The sequence below is a fragment of the Hypomesus transpacificus genome, chromosome 18, assembly GCF_021917145.1.
Source record: "Hypomesus transpacificus isolate Combined female chromosome 18, fHypTra1, whole genome shotgun sequence".
In the NCBI taxonomy this organism is placed as follows: domain Eukaryota; kingdom Metazoa; phylum Chordata; class Actinopteri; order Osmeriformes; family Osmeridae; genus Hypomesus; species Hypomesus transpacificus.
The window spans coordinates 9,433,088-9,458,915 of NC_061077.1; the positions used below are offsets into that span (position 1 = coordinate 9,433,088).

General features: G+C 41.3%; 1 protein-coding gene across 1 annotated transcript; it reads right to left on the reverse strand.

Annotated features, from left to right (window-relative positions):
- Positions 1–18,396: 18,396 nt before the first annotated feature.
- Positions 18,397–19,850, reverse strand: LOC124481118 (piggyBac transposable element-derived protein 4-like). Its single transcript, XM_047040905.1, has 2 exons — positions 19,550–19,850; positions 18,397–19,438 (listed from the first exon to the last, which is right to left on the reverse strand). Exons 1-2 carry the CDS (start codon positions 19,797–19,799, stop codon positions 19,317–19,319), a joined length of 372 nt encoding a protein of 123 aa, XP_046896861.1. The 5' UTR covers positions 19,800–19,850; the 3' UTR covers positions 18,397–19,316.
- Positions 19,851–25,828: the final 5,978 nt, after the last annotated feature.

The window sequence follows — 25,828 nt, forward strand, 5'->3', positions numbered from 1 at the left end:
TATTTTTTTTTAGTTTGGGTTTAGTTGTGCTGCAAACATGTGCAGTTACAGTTTTGTGGAGGAAAGACTGGTTTGCAGAAATTATGAATATCTATGCTTCTCTACGGCAATTATATCAAGGATTCAGTTGTAAGAGTTTTGGTATTGACTGTTTCATAGTGGATGGTGCTGTTTACTGTAGATATAACTGGAGGCAAGATTGCAACTTCAATAATTTCTTCCTGTTGGACTCCAAACTCTGTAGTCGTGAAGATGTGAAAGGTTTGACAACACACGTATATGGACTCTCATCCACCTTACCATGTCATCTCAGTTATGCTGTGCAGACCTTGGGACCTGAGAACCCTTTAGGCCATCTTCTCATTCTTGTTAAGATTGGCCCCAAACTTTCAAATCTTCTTTCAAGTGTTTACGTTTTACTCTTCTTTCTTCTCAAATGCATTTTGTGGAACAGCTTTTTCACTCGACAATAACTACAAAGTTTTTCTCAGATTGTCAAAGTTTTATGAGAGCTTAGTTTCATTTAGCTCTTCACATTTTCAATCCAAACCACAATCTTAAACCTTTAGAATAACACATTTGAACCTAAAATAGGGTTACATACGTTGTTCAAGAGTAGGCCTTCCCTGAACTAATATATTTATGTGAATAGAAGTAGTATAGAAGATATACAATATTTTTACAGAAGTATATGTTGCAAGTATTCAAGTATTCTGTTGCAAGTGTTCCTCCCACAAATGTAAGAAATCATAAATTGTTCATTTCAGATGATCTCATCTTTTTCAAAGTCATATTTAAAGTTGGATGAACAGCTTGGTTCAAACACAACATTTTTAATATTTGTAACAAATTAGTTGATCCCTAGTTTGATTCTCTGCCCGGGCTATGTATTGATTCCTGCTGAGTGAGGCCATCTATCTTTCCCTGATAGGCTTGTTGTGCTCTCACACTTCAGCGCCTGCTGGTTGTATAAGTAGTTGATAGATATTGCATGAGGTGTAACTAATTGATTTTTGGATCTGTCATGGAACGTAATATATGGCTTGGAGCACAGCCAATAGTTATCTGTAATTAAAGTAGCTTATTTTAACATAGAAATGTGGTGTTTATGCAGGTTGTCTCTGGAGATAGGTAGATATTAAAGTGTGTGAGTGTGGGGGAGTTGAAAGTTGTTTAAAAGGATGGTTTTTCTTGTGGGAGATTCCCTTTTTAATTTAATGGATAGTTGGTTTTTAACCTTAACTCTTTAAATTTGTCTTTAGCTTTACCATATGAATGTGTGGGGGTATTAATGAAGAGGAGAACAAAAAGAGATGTTGTGTTTGACTCTTTTCTCCTGCTCTATCTATACCTGCTCTATCTATGCCTCCAGGCTTTATTCTTCCAGATTATGTCAGATGGACATAAGATGGTCTAATTTATTGAGAAACCCTCTTGTGTTTTAACCCATCTTGGAGGGCTCTGTCCCTTTAAATGGTTCAGGTAGCGTGATGGTGTTCTGACGTGTGTTCTGTCAGTTTGACTGCAGCTCACCTTGTGTGCAGCCGCTCCACTGGGGATAAACCAAACATTGGTCTACAAAAGCACACCGTAGTGTGCTGTCATGACTCCAGTCTTGTCCTGCTAGCCTCCCCACCGCATCAGAAAGTCTGACTTCTGGCTTTGATGTGCTAGCGTATCCCTCCCACTCCTTTGCCTGGCAGTCCCATCTGCCTCTCTGACATGGCTGGAGTCTGGGTAATGGATGCTGCATAAGCTTCCCAGAGATGATCTTGTCACTCAACTCAAGCCCACTGCTCCAAGTAGAAGACAACACAGAGGTTTGACACAGTGCTGTTTGCTAACCGCATGCTAATTTAGTTGAAATTGTATTGAATTATACTTTGATGAGCCTGGTACTCTAATCTACTGAGAATGTATCTGTTTAATGAACTTTGTCTTCAAGATAGTCTGTTATCTGGCAGTAGCTGAAATGCTGAGATAGTTGGCATATCTTTGAGTTCTCAAGGGCTTTGAGTTGATTTCTCTAAAGCTAAGATAATATTTCCATAACATAGTTCGTTGAAAACTATGTAGTATTTGATCTGTTTGGCTTCATTCCATTTCATGTCAGCACCAGATGGCTGGGTTAAGCCTGATTTGGGTCTATACCTGAGTCAATTGGTCTCTCATTAGCCTCACCTTGGGTTATCACACTACAGGCTATTTCTTCACTGAGAAAAACTGAGGATAGAATCTTCTAGATATGGACCAACATTCCCCCTCTGTCCTGTTTCAGGCACTACAAGGTCAAGGGGCTGTTCCAGGAGAGGTCACTCCCAAACCAGATGGAAGATGGGTATCGACACATTTACTGAGTGACGTGGGAGGTTTCCCATCATAAGCCACCACCAAAAGATAACAAGAATTAGCTTGGCATTTGTGGCATTAAGGAGCAATAGGATGTTGATTGGAAAGCTCAAGGAAATAGGTCAATGTATCTACATCAGTTATTAGCCTGGCTTCCCACCTAATTAAGTAGGGGATGCAGTAATCAATCAGATACTAAATTGGATTTGCTACTGCACGCTGCCTACTACACCAAGCTTGGGTTTGACTTTGGGTTTGACATTCCATTTCAACTTATTTTGAATACTATTAACACTGATTAAGATGATAGTGTTGTGGTTTCCACAAGGAAAAGTAATGACACTTCTACTCTGATTAAAGTACCTAGGCCTACTGTGTGTGTTTAGCATGTCCTTTAGTTTTCAAAAGTACAGTTATACATACTAAAACATATGACCTTTTTTTATATCATAATTTAAGAAAATCTTTCCTAATGTTCTACTACAGAAGGCTGTCATTTTATTTGTATGAAATCCAACCGAATCAGCAGTGAAAAGAGGAGCCTGATAGATCTGACCTGAGACCAGCCTGTTTGACCAGCCTGTTAGATTTGATCTGAGACCATCCTGTTAGATCTGTAGCAGGCAGATACTGTGAGACTTGGAGGCAACCACTGCAGCACTCACTTCTGCAGCTTCAAAAAAATATTTTTGAAAAAAACGTTCCTAAAGGTTGAACAAATATTTTGAAAAAGGTTTTGAACCATTTTTTTCTTTTATGTTGTATGTATTTTATTTTCCACAAACAGCACAACACAAATGTTGTGTTGCAAACAGCACAACCACAAACTTTTATTTGAGTAAAATGTATATTTACAAGGTATATTTAATAAGTTGTATGTTGACATTTTTATGGATAAAGGAAACAAAGAAAGGGTGCACACAAGTACCCCCCCCACGCAAACGCACACATATACAAACACACACACAAACTGTACACATGCACCAGCACACACACACAAGTGGATATTGACACTCCAGTGTCAGTCTTCATTTGCCATGCTTAACCCAATTTGTGTTCATGTTTCAGGTGTCACTCAATAACAATCTCTTCATGCGCTTTACTTAACGCATGTGTGGCAGGTGTCACTTATATCTTCTCTTGAGTCTTGAAGAGTTCTCCTTTTTACATTTGAGATGTTTGTGGAGTTTAAGCAATATCTCAATCCTTGAAAAATTCACAGAATATCATGCATCACTTATTATAAACTTGTGCTAGGGCAGCGATTCCTAACCTGTAATATAGGTATTACCTACGGTAATACAGGTGGGCCGCCAAACCAATAAAAACTAAAGTATAAAAAATGAATACATATCTAAATATGTATATGTACTGTTTGTAATTTATTATTTAAGTTCTTACACATTTTAAAATAACATTTTGCCTTTAATTCATCTTGACCTATATGCCAATAGTTAATCATTTAGCATAAGCTATGTCAATAACTTCCGGAAGCAAGCAGTTACGTTAGTTCTCAAACACCAAATGCGGTTTTGTACAGTTCGGATTGCCTTTCCAAAATGACAATCAACGATGTACATGGGAGTTGATGTTGCTGTCCTTCAAGATGGGGGAAAAGGGTTTCAAATTGTACATTTCGAGCTACATGGACAAATACGAAGGTAAGGTTTACATTTACATTTACATTTATTCATTTAGCAGACGCTTTTGTCCAAAGCGACTTCCAAGAGAGAGCTTCACAAAGTGCATAGGTCACTGATAATAACAACAAGATAGCCCCACAGCATTGCGGGTAGTCAAAAACAAGAAGTACATATTGTGGACAACCAAAAAATAGTGCTAAAGGGAAGAAACCATAAGAGCATGTAGTTAAACAAGTTAAAATTACACAACATTGATCTCTAAGTGCAGGTGTACCTGTAGGAAAGCAATAAAAATAGGATTAACTAAAAAAAAAAAAAAAAAAAAAAAAAAAAAAAAAAAAAAAAAGAATACAACAGTTTAAATCAGCTACCACTAACCAACAAGAGCAACAGTCTAAGCAAGAGTCATTGTGAACCTTGAGGAAACTAGCGTTGGATTCAGCAAACCATTCCTAAGTACCATTGTACTCCCGGAACAAGTGCGTCTTGAGCCTTCTCTTGAAGGTGGAGAGACAGTCCGTGTTTCTGATGGAGGTGGGGAGTTGATTCCACCACTGGGGTGCCAGGCAGGAGAAGAGCTTGTGCTGGGACCGGGCGGTCTTGAGAGGTGGGACCACCAGGCGGTTGTCTGAAGAAGACCGTAGGTGGCGGGTGGGGGTGTAAGGCTGCAGGAGAGACTTGATGTAGTCGGGCGCAGTTCCATTCACTGCTCGGAAGGTCAGTACCAGGGTCTTGAATCTGATGCGGGCCGTTATGGGTAGCCAGTGGAGGGAGATGAGGAGCGGGGTAACGTGGGAGCGTCTGGGTAGATTGTAGACCAGACGGGCCGCTGCGTTCTGAATTCTCTGAAGAGGGCGGGTTGCGCATGATGGGAGACCGGCGAGCAGCGAGTTGCAGTAGTCCAACTTGGAGAGGACAAGTGCTTGGACAAGCAGCTGGGTGGAGTGCTCAGACAGGTATCTCCTGATCTTCCGGATGTTGTAGAGGGTGAATCTACACGACCGGGAGACCGCAGCAATGTGGGCCGTGAGGGAGAGCTCGTTGTCCATGGTCACCCCAAGGTTCCTGGCAGAGGATGAGGGGGTCACCGTCGCAGATCCCAGGGTGATTGAGAAGGTTTATCTAACTCACACAGTAAAAGTAGCTAGGTAGGCTAGATCTAGCTATCTAGGATTTGAGCAGTACTGTAACATTAGCTAGGCTAGCTAACAATTTTTTGCTACATTATAATGTACTCAATTAAAGAAATATTTGACCTATGCAAGTGGGCTGCAAAAAGGTCGATAATGGCTGTTCTAGGGGATTTGCCCCTAGAACATAGGTATTTATTCAAAAATTGAGTAACAAGGTTGTAACTTCAATAAGACGACTAACTCTCCCAGGGACGAATGTTTCACCGTCTAACCCTGTTAGACAGGGTTTACAGTCTAACCCTTTGAAAAGTGTAACTGACAACTTCTACTGTAGATCTTGAGACTGGAGTGCTAGTTCTTTTGGTTTGTTGTCTGTTGTTTAGTGTTGAACAAGACTTAACATGACAGACAGGTTGCCATCCTATAACTCAAGAGGGCATGTAAAGGTGGCTGAGCGGGTAGAGCATCGGGACAGAAAATATTTAAAAACATAATGAACATCCTCTAAGAATAGTGTACATGCTTTTTAGGTATCTTTGTGGGTGTCAGTGAACTAGTCGGTCAGCCATAGTTTGCAACAGAGACAGTAAAGCTACACTTTAGCATTCGTTTTGGGTTTATTTTTTTGCCAGATACAGAAAGGACAATACAGGCCAAGAACGCCCATCTCGCTCTGTGGACTGTGAGGTAAGCCTCACCTCTCGCTCTGTGGACTGTGAGGTAAGCCTCACCTCTCGCTCTGTGGACTGTGAGGTAAGCTTCACATATAACTCTGTGGACTGTGAGGTAAGCTTCACGTCTAACTCTGTGGACTGGGAGGTAAGCCTCTCCTCTCGCTCTGTGGACTGTAAGGTAAGCCTTACCTCTCGCTCTGTGGACTGTGAGGTAAGCTTCACGTCTCACTCTGTGGACTGTGAGGTAAGCTTCACGTCTAACTCTGTGGACTGTGAGGTAAGCTTCACGTCTAACTCTGTGGACTGTGAGGTAAACCTCACCTCTCGCTCTGTGGACTGTGAGGTAAGCCTCACCTCTCAGGGGTGGGGGGAGATATCTTCAGGTTCCAGCCCAATGTTTTCTTTTTTACTCTTTCACTTTTGTGGGAGGGAAGTTTTGTTACCAATTAGTATTAATAAGAGAGACACACCACACAGGCAAAGCAGGAGGAATGAACAAATTAGAGTTTATGTTTGGACGTTTCCTTGAGGATTTTGAGCATACAGAGTTCTGGGAAGAGATCGTCATAGAACTTATTGCATACAGCTAATGTTTCAGGCCAAGTAACTGGGCCTTAATAAACAAGAAAACACATTGGTGACACAGGGTTGAATTAGGCCAACGCTAGCCTCAATCTGCATACGCAACAAGGTTAATTAGGAAATCCACTTTATTGATGTGTTTCAAAGGACAAAACTAAAAATGTACTAAACCTCCAAGCCAGCGGGAAACCATTGTGGGTAAACAAGAACATGATGTCCTGGTTTGAGATGTGTGTGAAAAGCATTCTTGGTTTCCTATGCTAAAAGAAATACAAATAAACTAATATAACAAAATAATCAAGTTTATTTCCCATTATGTAGGATTTCCAATTGCCATTGCAAAGCTATTAAGAATAGACTACTGAAAAGCATTTTTTAAGTATCCATTCCATGCTTATGAACTGTATTCAAAAAGACAAAGTGAGTGTTTGTGTCGGTTGCAAGTTGTACTCTAGGGTCAGAAGGTTTGAATCCGAATCTGTCATATTTGAACAGAACAGTGTTATTTTCTTTTTCTGTTTTTAGTACGCTACAGCCCATTAGTAAAATTCCCCATTGTCAATCCATTTGTCACCTATATTGACAAAATGGTGGTTATGCTTACAATGTAGTACATTTGTGTGGCTAGTTAAGCTTACCCAATTAAAAAGGAGAAGCACAACAAAATGGGTTGCCATTTGCTAAAATCAAATTTTGTATATTTCTGTTTTGCTTAATCTAACTAACCTACTTGTACAGTATTTTCTTAATGAGATAGAATGGACACTGTATTCAACCAAATGTATGTTAAAAACGATGGTTAGATGGCATTCTAACATGTTATCACAATAGTACACAATAGGTAGATTGATGGAAGTGTATACCCCCTAATGACATTCAAATGGTTTGATTGATTTTCTGGTTTCCCTCACTGTAAAATATGATTATAGCGTTAGAGAAATTAATCTAGCATAGTTGTGGCTAATTTGAAGCTAATTACATTATTGATTATGCTCACATAATCCTGCGTTTTAAAGCCATGCATTAATCTGGATAATTATAATGGAATCTGATTTTCAACCCACCAGTATCTCAGAATATCCCCTTTGTGGTTGAGCACAGAAAGTACTGGTGAACATCTGTAACTTTTTGACCATGATTTGGTTTCTAATGAGTTTGATCCATCTGGGAGAAATTCATTCAATTTTTTCCCATGAGGACTCTTGGCTCAGTCTAAACCACCAGACATGGTCTCTAAAAAAAGCTTCTCGGAGCTGACATCAATCTGTCATCTTTTTCCCCCAGAATCAATATCTGTCATGGAGGGGTCATATTTCACCACCAGTTGAGGGTGCTTGGACAGGTCAGAAGTCATTGGGTCAGGTACATCATACACTGATGAGGTATCTGGAGTTAAGTGCAGGGTAAATAATTAACAGTACATGGTGGGTACAGTTCAATGGAGACTTGTTCCCTCAATAATTCATCTTGTTATGCCTTTTATCAAGATTTCTATAAAATATTCATTTTACCCAGTGACTTCTCCCTACCTTCCTGTTTTTTGATCATGATCAAGGGCAGATACATTAACTGACAGCCATTATTATAATCCAACAGGACCAATGTGTGCTGACAAGCCTATCATGTCCGCTAATAGCACATAACACCTGCAACAAAACGTAAAGACTATGCCAGGATCAAATATGTACTTTGATCCGTGCCTGTTTAAATGTTCCTCATCCCATTGAACACGTCTTAGCAAGAGATTGATTCGACGACAGGCATTAATTATGTTCCGAGACATAAAACCAAATTAAGACTGATATATGGAAGGGTAAATGAACTTGTCAAATGTTAGCACAGCGAGGGAGCTGTTGCTTTCTGTTGAGCGTGCAGCATAAGGTGTTGTGGTGAGGCCAATGCTCTACTGAGGATTGAGTCACACTGTGTCTGTCACAGAAAAAAAACATTTCCTTTACTTTCCAGTCGAGCATTATGGCTAGACTCTCCAGGGGACTGGCCTAAATGGAACCACTTGTGGTGATGTAGGAGTTGACCAATGTGGCACTTAGCTTATTTTTGTAATGGAACACAACTGTAGTCTCTGGGAGGCATTGTACTTTTTTTCCCCCAGTGTTCAGTGAAGAAGAAAATTTGAGAGGACACAGTCAGTATGTGCTAGTCAGTGTATATTTGTCCGTATTCTGGTGGCACTGGACTCCCACTGGTTGATGACTGATCCTGCACATGGGTTATGGCTGGCTACTGACATTTACTGCAATCCAGACACACATAGACACAAAATGGTGGTTGTGAGGCTGTGTGTTCGATCATTTTACAAGTGGTGAGCATTATATCTGTATGATTTCCTATATGTTAATGTTCCATCATCAGCATATATATGAAGTGGACAAGAGGATATAAAACAGAGCATTTACTCACATTTTAAGTTATAAAGCTTAACTTTTTAAAGTCAAGTCCACTGACTTTGTTTGATCTCTTTGATGCCATACTGAAACTTGGGTCTGGAAGTTTTCAGAGTTATACTGTAGCCTAGTTATCATGACCTCTCTCATTATCACCTTCTCATTCTTCTTTCATATCCAATACCCCTCTTGATCCCTGAGCCTTGTTTCCTTGTGGTGGCTCCAAGCCGAAGCTCCTTGGTTGAGGTTGGGTTGGGGGAGACAGGGGGAAGGGAAGGGGGGGAATTGATTGTAATAGGTATGGCAAAGCACCTCAGAACACATTTTTAGACAGGGGCCATATGACAGGGGAGGAATCAGCACAATTGCCTTAAAGCAGAATGAAGCAGTTTGGTCTGAGCTGGAGCGGTTAAGACAATGCTGTCAAGAGACAACCCTCCCCCCGCCCCCTGGCTCACACACACCTCTGAGGGAGGCTGTTAATTATTCTCCCGACATTCCCTCCCAGAATCCAGCTACAAAATGATTTGTGAATTGTTTGCTGATGGAACAGTCCACATCCTCTTTATCAAAAATGCAGCACACCATCAATTAAAAGTTAAATAATGAATGGTGTGGATTATAATCCTGTTTTATAGCATTCACAAACACAACCTCTAGCTGTCACATGTCCTACTGTAGATTAAAACAGGGGCCCTGTGATATATGAAGAAGATAGCGAGCCTAGCCATGATTATCTTCTCAATATAGGCCGACGTCATTATCCTCAACGTGTCATTGTCCAAATAATGAATTAACTAAATGATTCTTGGTTTCAAGAATGGGTGGAGGATCAGGATTGTAATAAGTGTAATACTTGACAATCATTGCCTCAAAACACCTTTCTAGTCCTTCATAATTGCTTGGTGTATTAGGCATTGTACCTCACACATATCAAGTGTGCACTGTAAAAAATTACCGTTTTTTTTTACCATGAAATGCACTGTATTTTTTACAGATATTTCCTCTTTTTCCATAAAACAATGATATGCGTGCGGATTTACCAATATATCCAGTAAAATAAATGTTACACCTTTAAAATTACATATGTTTTACCTTTATTAGCCGGGTTTCCCAGATTCGTTAAGAAGTTCTTAACGCTAAGAGCGTCTTAAGAACGTTCTAAGGGCGCTCTAGAACGCTCTTAAAACGTTCTTAAGAAGATGAATAGCAATATAATAATTGCACACAAAAAATATCTCGGAGGCAACATTGAATGTTGATTTTTGCATGAGGGAGTTCACACATGCGCAGTCGTTGTAGCTTCTCCCAACTGTCACTGCCGCACCTGGCGCGAAAACCGGACAAGAATGGAGTTTTCAACTGGAGCTGCCCCAGAAGTTAAAGGATTCAGGAATTATACTGACTAAAGAAGAGACAAAGAGATTCAGAGGTAACATGAATGCTAAGCTGTTATAGTGCATGATATGTTCTTTACAACCTTTTTTTGTCTAAACGGAATGGACTTTTACCAAACTGAAGGCAAATTGCTTAGCATTATTTAGAGTGACTAGCTACTGTAGTTAGCTCAGGGGTTAGAGCTCAGCTAGCTAGTGTAAAGGGCCCTATTATCGTCCACTCTAAATCTCCAACGTTCGGGGGCCCCATTATCGTCCATAACCGTTTCTTCCATTAATTTCTTAAAGAAGATATGCAGCTGCAACGAAAGAAAGTAACTCATCGATATGTAGACATGTTATATTGCTTCTACAGCTTCTTACTTTGAGATTCGAGTATGTAAATACGCTCTCAAACTGTATGTGTAGCATCTGCCTTCCGCAGCGTCAAACTGACATTTCTCCATTGAAAGTGGTTGGGTGGACGATAATGGGAACCCCCTGGCAAACTGCTAAAATCAGGAAAGTAGCGCATGTCCGTGTTATTGCAGGTAGCAACACTAGCAACACTAGTGCTAAATAACTATTTAACTAGTCGGCTCCATGACGCCGGTATAAGTAGTTAGCTCCTGAGACTTCTCACCAAAAGAACGAAGGGGAACCTTTGATTAAAACATGTTCGTAGGTACCTAGCAAAAAGTAGCCTAAATTTTACTCGACTTTTAGCGACGGCACTAATGCTGAAGGCTCGTTGATATAGCTAGCTGTCGGTCTACTAGAACGGCATAGGTATGCATCGTTGCTAACGTGTGCTGACGTTGTGACTGTGTGCGTATGTGAGAAAGACGCGTGAGTGACAGAGAGATGGAGGGAGAGCAGGGAAAGGAAATTAAGCTGCACGAATACACTTCGTGTTTTAATCTAAATAGGGTTAAAAAATGTTTTTTTACGAAACGCAATATGTGGCGGCTGGTGTCGATTCTGTGGCGCACCGCCACAAATTAGTCTATGTGTGGGAAACACTGTTTATTAATTGTGGAGCTGGCAAAGTGTAGCCTGACGTTGTCATACTCATAATTCTAGTCAGAATAGGAGTCTGAAAACTCTCCGTTGGGCTTTGACTATGGGGCGTGTGTCAACCGAGCTCGTAAAACAAATGCCTCTTCGCTTAATTGGATAGACCTACAACCAATCAGAGCAACGTAATATGTTATTTGTTGAAAACGAATTTAACCCAAGCGCTCTTTGGTGACGTTGTTGATTACGTTACTGTTGATCATCTGTCCATCATCGTATAAAGCCCGCCCTGACAATTTAATAGGTCCGAACAGCTCCTGTTTGGATATAGTTTTTCCGCAATCGAGCCCCTCCAGACCCAACTTTCCGACCACATTTGTGGGCGGGGATAAGTTGGGCTGGCAGCCAGCCTAGGAAAAGTGCAGAGAACTGTCTAAAAAGCAGTGTGTTGTCGAGTAATGTTGAGTAAGGGGAATTCTATATCACTGTGTAGGCTAACTTAAGTTTGGTTAAGTGAAGCTCTCGTGTGTGTGTTTTTCTTTTGCTGCAGATTTGCATTTTCCCACACTCTACATTGTCACCTGGAGTCAGCTCTGTCACTGGGCCTGAGTTTTTGTGATGAGTATTACATGAAGTTGCAATTGCCATTATTGTTGCGTGGACTGTTTACGTCAAGACCGTTGATGGATGTTCTTTCAATCACAGACATTCACTTGCATGTATTTCAAAACACAAAATTTACGGCGATGAAAGACAATCTGATCTTGGTAATCATGTGTTTTAGCAAAGTTTTAACATTGGAGTGAACTAGTGTTGCACAGTAAACCTGTACTAAAAAGAGACACTCTTACATAGCTTCAGTGTTCCTGTGCATACATGGGAGACTCTGACAGAACGCCATCTCTGTAGCACTCCATCCAGTCCAGAACCCGGGGTCCTGAAGTCTCGACTTTTACGATACTCAAACGATGCGATGTTAATATACCTCTCTGATCTAACGAGTCTGACTAGCTGTCGTGACCTCTCAGGTGGGATTTGGCTACAATGGAGAGATGGAGAGATGGTTGTTCTGCTAGGTTCTCCTGTCTCTGCACAGGAACTGCAGCTCTTTTGCAGTGGTCGTTAATGAGCCTAATGACGAATTATGGTCAGAATGATGTTGGCCCATGCTACACCCCTTCACCAAGTTTCATACAAATCGGGCTGGTAGTTTTTGCTTAATCCTGTTCATACACAAACAAACCAACATTCAAATAGTCACACGGGAGAAATTGCTTGCATGATACTTGTGTTTTTCTGTTGCTGCAGATTTGCATTTTCCCACACTCTACATTGTCACCTGGAGTCAGCTCTGTCACCGTGGGCCTGAGTTTTTGTGATGAGTATTACATGAAGTTGCAATTGCCATTATTGTTGTGTGGACTTCTTAGGTCAAGACCGTTGATGAATGTTCTTTCAGTCACAGACATTCACTTGCATGTATTTCAAAACACAAAACTTATGGCGATGAAAGACAATCTGATCTCGCTAATCATGTATTTTAGCAAAGTTTTAACATTGGAGTGAACTAGTGTTTCACAGTAAACCTGTACTAAAAAGAGACACTCTTACATAGCTTCATTGTTCCTGTGCATACATGGGAGACTCTGACAGAACGCCATCTCTGTAGCACTCCATCCAGTCCAGAACCCGGGGTCCTGAAGTCTCGACTTTTACGATACTCAAACGATGCGATGTTAATATACCTCTCTGATCTAACGAGTCTGACTAGCTGTCGTGACCTCTCAGGTGGGATTTGGCTACAATGGAGAGATGGAGAGATGGTTGTTCTGCTAGGTTCTCCTGTCTCTGCACAGGAACTGCAGCTCTTTTGCAGTGGTCGTTAATGAGCCTAATGACGAATTATGGTCAGAATGATGTTGGCCCATGCTACACCCCTTCACCAAGTTTCATACAAATCGGGCTGGTAGTTTTTGCTTAATCCTGTTCATACACAAACAAACCAACATTCAAATAGTCACACGGGAGAAATTGCTTGCATGATACTTGTGTTTTTCTGTTGCTGCAGATTTGCATTTTCCCACACTCTACATTGTCACCTGGAGTCAGCTCTGTCACCGTGGGCCTGAGTTTTTGTGATGAGTATTACATGAAGTTGCAATTGCCATTATTGTTGCGTGGACTGTTTACGTCAAGACCGTTGATGGATGTTCTTTCAATCACAGACATTCACTTGCATGTATTTCAAAACACAAAATTTACGGCGATGAAAGACAATCTGACCTTTGTAATCATGTGTTTTAGCAAAGTTTTAACATTGGAGTGAACTAGTGTTGCACAGTAAACCTGTACTAAAAAGAGACACTCTTACATAGCTTCAGTGTTCCTGTGCATACATGGGAGACTCTGACAGAACGTCATCTCTGTAGCACTCCATCCAGTCCAGAACCCGGGGTCCTGAAGTCTCGACTTTTACGATACTCAAACGATGCGATGTTAATATACCTCTCTGATCTAACGAGTCTGACTAGCTGTCGTGACCTCTCAGGTGGGATTTGGCTACAATGGAGAGATGGAGAGATGGTTGTTCTGCTAGGGTTCTCCTGTCTCTGCACAGGAACTGCAGCTCTTTTGCAGTGGTCGTTAATGAGCCTAATGACGAATTATGGTCAGAATGATGTTGGCCCATGCTACACCCCTTCACCAAGTTTCATACAAATCGGGCTGGTAGTTTTTGCTTAATCCTGTTCATACACAAACAAACCAACATTCAAATAGTCACACGGGAGAAATTGCTTGCATGATACTTGTGTTTTTCTGTTGCTGCAGATTTGCATTTTCCCACACTCTACATTGTCACCTGGAGTCAGCTCTGTCACCGTGGGCCTGAGTTTTTGTGATGAGTATTACATGAAGTTGCAATTGCCATTATTGTTGCGTGGACTGTTTACGTCAAGATTGTTGATGGATGTTCTTTCAATCACAGACATTCACTTGCATGTATTTCAAAACACAAAAGTTACGACGATGAAAGACAATCTGATCTTGGTAATCATGTGTTTTAGCAAAGTTTTAACATTGGAGTGAACTAGTGTTGCACAGTAAACCTGTACTAAAAAGAGACACTCTTACATAGCTTCAGTGTTCCTGTGCATACATGGGAGACTCTGACAGAACGTCATCTCTGTAGCACTCCATCCAGTCCAGAACCCGGGGTCCTGAAGTCTCGACTTTTACGATACTCAAACGATGCGATGTTAATATACCTCTCTGATCTAACGAGTCTGACTAGCTGTCGTGACCTCTCAGGTGGGATTTGGCTACAATGGAGAGATGGAGAGATGGTTGTTCTGCTAGGTTCTCCTGTCTCTGCACAGGAACTGCAGCTCTTTTGCAGTGGTCGTTAATGAGCCTAATGACGAATTATGGTCAGAGAGTGGTACAAATGACAAGTGGTTGATGGTATAGCCATACATTTTGAGGATGAACACAATGCAAGTCAGAAAGCATGAGAACACCATTTCAGCAACCGAATCCAGAATTGTACCCAAAGTATGTTCTTTACTGTTTTGTAGGGCACCATTCTTTTCCACCGGAGTAGCATGAGAAGGGATTTCATTTTCCCTGACATGTGACAAGGCATTCACACATTATGGGGCCTAATTCCTCTACAAGACCAAAATAGGACTTCTTGGCCTGGGGGACCCAACCTCCCCCTGGTACCACCCTCTCCCTTTAACACATTATTCGGATTAGTGACACCAGACATCCAAAACATGACAGATTTGGCCAGACAGGATTTAATTGCAGTTTACTGACGTCAAATCAGTCTTGGTGCTAAAGTTATGATCTAAACTTGGATCCAAGGCCCACAGGTCTTCAAACAACTGGCAACCTGCAAATCTGAAGACTGTGTTTGTAGAGTTGTGGTGCTCTGTTACAACAGTAATGGTTAATTCAATGCAAACCGCTTGCTGGTAGCAAATGGGAATGACATTTCTATGAAATACAAACCTAGTTAGCATACAGTTACACAGGCCCCACAATACACTGGCACTGGATGTTTTGACTAAGTAAATACATGTATTTCTAATGTTTGTAGTCCGCTGCCAATTATAAATGACTTCCTGCCAATTTAAAAGCGGAATTTACATCTTCCTTTAGCAAGTTTACTCACCCAGTGTGTGTGTGTATTTGTTGTAAATTTTATACCAGTTTGCAATTTGTTTTCTTGCAATCACGGCCAGCAATGATTAATAATGAATAATGCATTCCACTCCATAAAATTCAGCACTCAGGTTGATTTGCAGTTATATTTCTCCCTCACCCTTGAATCTGTAATACACCCCTCTCTGCTTTACACCCTTTTTGTTGCATTTTCTTTAAATAATTCAAATGGTTGAGAAATTATCAAATGCAATAGATGCCGTAGTCTGTGTGTTTACTTCAGTTGAACTGTCATCCGCCTACCCCTGAATGACATCATTGTGGACAGGGTGTGATGCTCCTGGCCAAGAGCTTTATAGTACCGGAAGAAGCTGATTCCTGCTGGTAATCCAGGCAGCTCCTCCAGAGATTTCACAATCCACATAATGTGTGTATATTGTGTGTATGTGTGTGCATGTATGTGTGTGTTGGGTGGGGGGTAGGCTACTGATGGGATTTTCCTCCCTAAGGCACTGCAGCGTTTGCTTCTTGCATCAATAAAGCCAGCTTAAACTGCTTAATTATATTATGTAAGCCGTAAGATCAAGGAGCATATTGAGAGCTTCCACTTGAGCATTTTCCTTGTGGTTCTGTGTATGTGTGTGTTTGTGTGTGTCGGAAGGAAGGAAACAGCATTGGTACCAGTCCTATTAGTTTCTGCCACCTTCAGCTGTTGATGTGCCAATTTGACATGAAACACCCTGATCTTTTCTAATGCTCGTGTAACTGAGTTGAATTGGTTAAACTCACTCCTGAGTACGAATTCCATCCACGCCATCGAAGAACGACAGTGGCTTTTTGTGGCATAGCTGGCACAGTGTTTATAGACGTGGTCTTCATATATCGATACACACTCAGAGGGCCTGCATATCAACCCTAGTGTGGGCATGATCAGCATCTGGATGAAGTAATACGGTATGGTATTGGCTATGGTGGTGACAGTCATTGAGAATCTGCCGGCTGGAAATGGTATGTTTGATGATGTGTCCTGTCATATTTGTGGTAGGTTCTAGTCACACTTGTGGGAAGGTTTAAATGTGAATGAAGCCTAATGCCTCCTTATAGCGCACACATTTGACATAGCATTAACAGTAAGCATGTAAAAGCATGTTAAAAGTAAGCTTTTATACAGTACCAGTCAAAAGTTTGGACACATGGAATGGGAAAATGTGTCCAACCTTTTGACTGGTACTGTACATTTTATAGTTTTTTTGTATCACAGCTTTTTAGGGTTAAACTAATAGGACAGCATGCTCACTAATTTAGCTTCTTTGCTTAAGCCTCCATCTTTGATTCAGTTTTCATGCCACCTTAGTTTCCACCTTTGTGAATATTATGCAGCTCTGTACTATTGTTTCATCAAAGCTTATGCATTTCCTGGCAGAGAGACTAAGATGAATGCTTACACTGGTTTAATAAAATACTTAAATGCTTAAATCAATACTTGAGTTTGCCAAGTGAAATGGGATAGTATGTCATAAAAAGAGTAGTCCACATTTTCTGGAGTACATTTGTGAAAAATGTAATTCCCAAAATGTAAACCATGCATTTGTTTGGTTGGATCGAATGGGTGTGGTTGATTTAAGCTCCATGCAATAATCGATTGACCCTGAGATATGGATCAGTCAAACGCTTGGGCCACAAATTTTGAAAAATACATCTACACTGACGTGCATAAGGTGCATAATATGTAAGCTGCATGCAGGGTGCATCAGTGAGAGCTGGACTAATTCTGCCATTTCAAATATGGCACGCTATACATCTGTGGACGATTTGACATTCAATGAGAAGGTGATTTAGGGTTCTTCCTTCCATGCACAGACAAGAAGAAAACCCTCCCCCTCATCTTGACTACCAGCATAAGCGCATTGCAGCGACCACTCTAGCCACTTGTTAGACTCAGTGCTTGACATAAACAACTTACATACCTTCTCTGTTGGTAAAGCTTTACAATTCAATTAATTAACACAACAACATGGACACAATGTGGGGGAAACCATGGTAAGACTAGGAACTGGATGTGAAGGCAAGCCGTTAAAAATAAACACAAGGAATGGTTGTGTGGGGAATGTATTCCCTGGATCTCTGGGTCTTACAAGTTGGCTGCACAGTAATTACATCTCCAGAGGATCCAGGGGGAAAAGTTTTTCGAGACGAAAAGCTGGCGAGGCAGGATAACATCATGCTCCACGGGTGTCGGGAATCCCCCCCCTCAACCGTGAAAAAAGGGGAATAATTGCAATATAACTACAGCAAAAAGATGTCAGAGACCCTTGTCCTCTGTTTATCCATGCTGCCTTTTGGGTGAAGGGGGGATGGAGGGCCGTTCTACCTCACAGAACCTGCAAATTACGGTAACAGGTTGCTGGGTTACCTTGAGGACGTACAATAATTTGTCATCATGGTAGCAGCATCAACCGCTGTTCTTTAAGTTCAGTGCACTTAGAGAGATTGTTTAAATGTTTTGTTCTCTATACGTTGTATTCCCAAGACATCTCGGCCCTCTTTTATGATAGCCTGGCTGGAGATAAACTTGAGAGCAACAGGGGATGCAGTGATTAGCATTGCAGTGAATGTTTTTCCTCCATAGGAAAAATCTCTTTACTTTACAGTACTAGACAAAATATGTTAATTCATACTTCTATGCATCTACTGATATGCATGACAGGCAAAAGCTGTTTACCATACTGTAGATGGTCACCTTAAAATGACTATTTGTTTCAGAGGCATACTTTACAAATCATTTTGTAACAGTGTAGATATTCCCTAAGTAAAGACAGAATCAATGTTTTGTGCATGCATACTGTGCTCTTGACAGGTCTTAGTCCACCTTGGTCTCATTCCTCAGTAAGATGCCACTTAATATTACAAATGTATTCATCTACTATTAAGCAACAGTGGGTCATCTACAAAGTACTAGGGTGGCTAACAAAATCTCTTCTAAAAGATATGAAAGTGAAGCTGATCACCTAGGCCAAGAACACTGGTCCCTAAACATTGACTTAACCCTTTCACACGTACGTTCTAAATTGTTTGACTGGTCCCCCAGGGTGAGTTTTTAATGCGCGTGATTTTGGATCAATTTTAACGTTCCAGAAATTAATTATGACGCATTAATGTCGAATTGCTGTACAATTTAAGCATTTCTCTATTCGCATTTTGAGTTGAACCTGTTGGACCCCGTAGCTTTGACCAGGCAACAACCCATTGGTTGTTTAGAATATTACGACCACCCCCCACCCCCCTCCTCCTTGATGCATTTCATCCGCCTCGTGGGACCATGTTTACCTTTCATGGCGACGTTTTTCTGGTAAGTGAAGTGTTTGTTCAACTGAAGTTACAACACATATTTTGCATGATATTGAGATGAAAGTATTAACTGTTGTACTTTACGAGGTGATGTGTTTGCTAAACTAGCTAGCTCGTAATAGTGTAATTCAACTAGCTAGAGTGTAATTCAACTAACCTAGCTAACCTAGCTGTTACTAACTAGTGGCCATGTTACGTAGCGTTATTTAGTGTAGTCGGATTTTACCTTATACTAAATACTGCAGAAGTCTTCGGTCCAAATGGATTGCAATGCACGATTATTGTTGTCTGGCAGGCTTTCATCTAACGCTAGTAACTTATTTCATGAACATGGTTTACCCATATCGTACTGTATGCTAGCTGAGTAAATTGCACAGGCCTCTAAATCACAGGATACATGTACAAAAGACACAGTAGTTCAGTATTTGAAACAATTGTTTTTATTTTATATAATTAAAAACTGCTTTTCCAGAGGGAATCGAAAAACCAGTCAGCCAATTTGAGCCAATAAAGGCGAGACTGGAAAATTATTCCCTGACCCCTAGCTACAAGGCGATCAAGCAAGCTCCTGGAAAATCTTTAGGTTCTAGTTTGCCCACTCAACGGCGAAGGTGGAAATGTGTTATCTTGATGGATTGTCTGATGTGGGACGGCCACCGGTGGATGGGCGTCGAGGTGTATGATGCACCTCGAGCAGCTGTTTCATCAAGTTCAGTCTGTATTCCTGGTAAGGGATGACTCTCCCTAATCAGAATGAAGTAAATGAGTAGGAATCAGTAATCACAGCAACTCAATTATTTTAAAAGCTTTGTAAGGAAATTATGTAATTTGAAATGTATTGTGCATTTCTCTCACCAGACTGTTGACGGTGGACGATGTGGCCATTGAGAACAGCAGTGTCTACCAAGTGAAAGAAGACTTTCTTATACCACTTGGTAGTCTTCCTGGCACATTCGACAAAGCTGTTCACCATGTCCGCCTTGTCCACAGCCCCCATCTTCTTGTTATAGTCAAGAACACAAGCTGGCTTGAGTTTCCTCTCCCCGGTGGCATGATCAATCCTTGCCGTGGCTGACATCACTGATGAATGAACAGTGGTGAGCATATGAACGTCACGTTTATCATGCCACTTAACGGCCAACTGACTGCCATTTTGTTTGAACTCCACTTCACCCTTCTTCATTTTAGGGCTGAAGGCTGGCATCCCCTTCCGATTTGCACGAACGGTCCCACAGGCCCCCGTTCCTCGGGAGAGGAGGTGCTGGAACAATGTTGGACTGCTGTACCAGTTGTCGATGTACAGGACGTGGCCCTTTTTTAGGTGGGGTGCAAGTAAGGTCATCACGACCGAGCCAGATATCCCAAGTCCTGGAAAGTGGGTGATGTCAGTGGTGGATCCCGTGTAAATGATCATGTCCTGCACGTAACCGGTCAACACATCACAAAGGACAAAGAATTTGACACCAAACCTATGCCTTTTTGATGGGATGTACTGCCGAAATGCCAGCCTACCCTTCCACTTCATTAGGGATTCATCGACACAGAGGTCTCTGTGTGGCACAAAAACCCTTTGGAATGAAGTGGTGAGAGCACTAAACACATTTCTGATCTTGTGCAGGGGATCATTTACGTTAGCGCTTGCACTGTCGACAAAGTGCAAGCAACGGAGGAGAAGCAGGAAACGGTCCTGGGAAAAAATTGTGGCGAAGAAGGGGGTCAGGAGGATGGGATCTGTGGTCCAGTAGTCTCGGAGGGACGACTTTCTCACAATTCCCATCAGGAGGACAGCGACCAAGAATGAGTACATCTCATTCACGGTTGTCCGCACCCATTTAGCAATCTTGCCTTTTACTCCGGACGGCATCATCTCCTGCTGCACTGAAGCATAGCGGTTTGTTTCCTCCACTATCTCCTCGACTAGTTCTTCTGTGAGGAACAGTTTGAAACACTGAGCCTCAGTGGGATCTTCGGGGGGGGTCTGCACCCCAGACAGTGTTTCATTAAACACAACTCTGGGTCCAGGGGGAGTGAAATCACTGGCGGCCCACCAGCTCGTGGAACTCACCTCCTCCACTTCATCCCCCATTTCCATTTCGCCTTCACTAGAGGGACCTTCGGCCTCTGGGTTTGCAAGGTCCTCTAGGTTTGGGGGCAGACCCTCACCATCAATGTCATCACTGCTACTTGCATCGGTGTTGTACTCCTCTTCTTCATCTGAATTAAAAAACATTTCTTGGATGTCGATGTCTGTGAGTTGCTTCCTTTTGCCCGAAAAATATGCCATTTCTGGAGTAATACTCTGGAAAAGTGAGTCTGCTAATTGACTAAATGCCGTTTGTTTGCTGTAAGTTTGCTGTCGGTGTTGTCCTTGTCGAGTACGAGTAGCAAGTGGCGGGTTGCGAGAGACACTGACAGCAACGTTACGTCATTTGTCATTGAATGGGGAAAGAATCTCAGCAGTGCTAAGGTATAAATATTTGATTTGCTTATGTTTTCACATATTTTTACATATAGGGGGCGTATCAGATATTCCGATTATCCAATATATTCAAATGAACCCAAAATTGCCTTTTATATGGAAGTTGTACAGATGACAACAAGTTAGCTTCCAAAAGCTATTGATTTGCCGGTGATGGGGGCAGCCATATTTGTTTACATTGCAATGCAGTATGGGTGGATCAGTAAGTGAAAATAAATTACTTGTAAAAAGTTAGTGTGGTCAAATACAACGTAATGTCTTTCTTTTCACCAGGTTATTGCTACGTACGGTGTATATACTGTTCCGATTTTCAAATATTCACATATAGTGATTTTAACGTGTTTATGATGTGTGCACGTTAGTTATGTGGACAGAGATATGAGCTAATGTGGCTAATAGGGATCAGGTAGGCTGCTTTGTTTTCTCTTGCTTTGGTTAGCTCGTCATAGCGAGTGACCGGTGGGAGGGGTCAAATGTACAGTGGCATAGCATCTTGCCGCCTATCCCCCTTGAAATTTTGGAGGCGTGCCAACTTATTTACATATCTTTACCTTTATTTGCTGTCAATATCTATCAATTACTTTATTACTATTACAATGGATATCTGGATCGTTGGATCATCAATCGTCCACTGGCTGGAGCGCCACCTGACCGCCACCCGGTCTGCAAGGTTCACCCGAACCCTGGGGCTGGACTGCCAGGTCCACTGGATGGGCCGACGCGGGATGAGGTGGGAGCAGCTGGTGCCACTCCTTCGCCGGACGTCGGGACCAGCACCGGCCGTGATGGTTATCCATCTCGGGGGGAACAATCTCGGGTCGCAGTCGGGGTGTAGCCTTTTGCGCAGCATTAGGCGAGACCTCGACTGCATCCACTGGATGTTCCCCGACACCATGGTGCTGTTCTCCGATATCATCCAGCGGAGAGTGTACCGGAGCCAGGCGAGGGGCCGCAGTGCCTATGGCATTGAGAGGTCAAGGCGGTTCGTGAATGCCGGAGTGGCCGGCTTCATGCGCAGAGTTGGAGTCGCCAACAGCAACATCCGCCATGACCAGGACGTTTTTAGGAGGGACGGGGTTCATCTGAACCGTAGGGGGAACGAGCTGTTCCTCGAGAATGTCCTGGTCGGCCTGAGAACCGTCCTGTAAGCGTGTGGCTTACGAAACAACACAAAGGCTCTTTTCAGAGCCACCCAAATACCCAGTAAATGTGCAATTTTCATAATGTGATCAATCACCAATAGGCTATAAACCTGCACTGATGCGCAGCGCGAAACAGTAACGCGCACTCGATGTAGAAAGTTGTGGGATGTTGCTGTGGCTGTACCAGCAATATTAGTATTGATGCCGGTGGGACTTTTGTAGTAAGGGTCAGCCGGATGGTCCAGCGGAACGGCAGGTTGTGGGCACCACATGTCAGTGTTTCTGTGTTCACAGTCGCAGGAGTTTGCCTCGACTAGAACCAATGCCTTGAATTAAAACGTTGTAATGCCAAATTGATTCGTCTGTTTATAATCTGTTTTCATTTAGGTGTGCCATATTATTTGGGTGTGCCACACGTGTTATTCGGCAAGATTACCATCAGAATTTAAAAACACTTCAAGTTAAAGTATTTTATTGTCAGATGCACACAACAACACAAGGTCAGACTGGGCACCGAAATTCTTGGGACAAGACAAAGCTAAGCAACCTGGCATAACATATGTACTCAATGTGTCATCATTGTGGAAAAGTTATATTTCTCTGACTGGTGAATGTGAGCGCAAATCATATGAGCGGGAATCATGTGAGTGACGAGTCTGACGACAAATATTAGTAAAAAGTTACTGTACTGTGGTAAAATTAAACGTATATTCCTTTTTAAAACACGTTGTTGCAAATTAGGGAAGTAGTTGCTATTCCGATATTCAAATATTAACATATTGTGGTTGTGGTGTATGATTTTAGTGGTAATGGTAGTGTATAGGATGATAAGCTAATTGCTATTACCGATAACGTGGGCTGCCATGTTTATTGTTTTGATCAGTACTCAATGCATTGTGGGTGTCAAAGGGTCAACGAGATAACCTACTCTTCTCACGAGAAAATACTGAGGCGTACGGGGTCAAGTGGTACATCATCAAGGGTCAAATTTGTTGCCGGAAGATTAAAAAAAATCAAAGATGGCCTCTAGTAGCTCAAAACAAGACGAAAGACAAACTTTTGTCGGATGTTTTACATGCATATTAGTGAACGTATATCTATTATTTCGATCTGTAGTTGGTTGTACAAAAGTAACATGTGTTGGAAGTGATAGCCAAGTCAAGGAAAACGGATAATTTTATGGTTTACCAGGTGACGTGAGTAAAGCGTGAGTTATTTTTGGTTAGCTATTAGCTAACATTAGCTAAACTAATTTGTTTGAACGTTTTCATATGGATAATAAAGGTAAACTTTCTCAAAATATACAGTGCATCAAGACGTATGTTTATAATATACACGTAGTCTAATTTTGAAGAGTTTATTGTTACGTAATAAGCCAAACTGGACATTCTAAGGACGCGTTCTAAACATACGGGTATGTCCGTACGCTCCAGGGACCAGCCAGGACTGGACATACCGGTATGTTCGTACGCTTCAAAGGGTTAATTTGCATTTAAATAGAAAACACTTCTGGCCAAAACATTTGGATCTTGCTACTTGTGTGTGTGTATTGATGTGTGACTTTCCTGCATTTGAAATGTTTGATTTTGTGCATAATCATTTAGTTAGTATAATATTTTAATTTGTTGTTTTTATGAAACAAAATTTACCGTCTGATATTTACCTTGTGGTTGGGGGAATTAGGATGTATTCAGCTCATGAAAAGTGAATCCTATTCAAAGATGCATACAAATCTACTCGAAACAAACAGTATGGAATACATAAATATACTATTTTAAAAGCCAGTCCCTATGACTTTTGAACCTCTTTGCTGTAAACTTATTCAATTCTCAATTCTTATTTGATGCTCTTCTAAGACAACTATTTTTGTTTTTAAAATGGTAGGTTATGTTTTGTTAACATTTAGTGAATCATGTTCATGAATGCATCCATTACACACAGTTATTTTAGCACATCACATCCAAACTCAATATTCATGCTAACAATTGCATCCAGCAGGTATCCAACACTAATAGGAGGTGTGGAATCTTGCCGTTTCAGGAGTAGAGTTCACATAAAAATTGGTTGTAGTTCCCTATTTTGTAATGCCGCTAGGGCTGCCACTAGGGCTTAAAATAAATACCTTAGAGCACTCCAGATGATCAGTAATATGCAGTATTAGACAGGCATACACAACCCAACCAATACCTCTTGCCTTTTATCTTAGCCACAGCTAATTTCTTTTCACCTTAGTGCACAAAATAACAGTCAACCCTGGTTTCTAAAGAGGCAATTAGGGCTTACAAATAGCTTATGAAGTCATTTTCTGTGGTTTGCCACTGATGAGACTCAGGGGAGAGCCTCCATCAGTTAAGAGGAGTTAGTTTGCCAGAGACCTGAATGGAGCTGGGAAATTTTGTGGGCTGATCTTATTATTTGTATCGATGCCTTTTTTATCTCACCCCTCCCTTAATTGGATATAGTACATTGGAAAACCGTTTTCCATCCATCCAGTTCAAGCATAATATTCTTACCAACTTTGCTTGCAGGTAAAAGATGAAGAGACTATTTTTGCGATAGATGCATTCTGATACTAGTGTTGCCAGACATTGCTAATGGGATCTAAAGTACAGTACAACTCTATTGTATCCTCTAAATATCTTATGGAACATAAGAATATACTATGCAACACTGACAGATGAGTGTGTGTGTACACTGTATGTTGGAAATGGCAGTGATGTAACTCTTGAAATTGACAGTAGTGTAGGTTAGAAGATCTTGCATCTACAATAATGTTTGTGACAGTAAAAATAGGTAGCATATTTTTGTAAAATTGGGTAATATTTATTGCAACACAGCACTACTACAGTACACATACTATAAAAGGGGACATGGGGTCATAGATCTTGGGTTTACTGAATGTGAGAACAAACCTGCTGAATCAACACCAGCATCGGGTCCCTACATATATTTAGTATATTGGACAACAACAAATGAATCAACATTTTTCTTTTGATCTCTTTTCCTTCATAGATATCCTTAGCCAGATGTACAGCCTTATGTAATATATTTCCATAACCCTAACCCAGTTTTTTTCTTACCCCCAGAAGTAATTATAAGTTTATGTAGATACAGGTCATACTAAATGATTTGTTGATGCACTTGTCACTTCACGTTGGCTGTCCACTTCTGTTTATAACATTTCACTTAAAACGCTACATTTGTGATGCGAAAGCACTCTTCACCTTAATGATCCTATAATGCAATGTATGTTATGTAAAATATATTCTTGACCGGTTTATTGATTTAATTTACTTTAATAAATTGTTTATATGAAAAATGATAAATAAACCCAACATTTGGATGGGCTAGTTACTTGTGGCACACCTTCCCAACCCCAACTGAGGGGCATTTGTTATTTCAACACATCCACAGTTTCCTCACTAAACACTAAGAAAAGAGTTACACACGTGTTTACCTTGTTAACAATTCCCTAAATTGTACAGTACATGCCTTTCCTATATGCTTTATAAT

Coding starts and splice junctions, on each gene's coding strand:
- LOC124481118 (XM_047040905.1), bottom strand. CDS start 19,799: ATGCTCACCACTGTTCATTCATCAGTGATGTCAGCCACGGCAAGGATT. Junction 19,439..19,549: donor CGTCCACCGTCAACAGTCTG/GTGAGAGAAATG, acceptor CATTCTGATTAG/GGAGAGTCATCCCTTACCAG.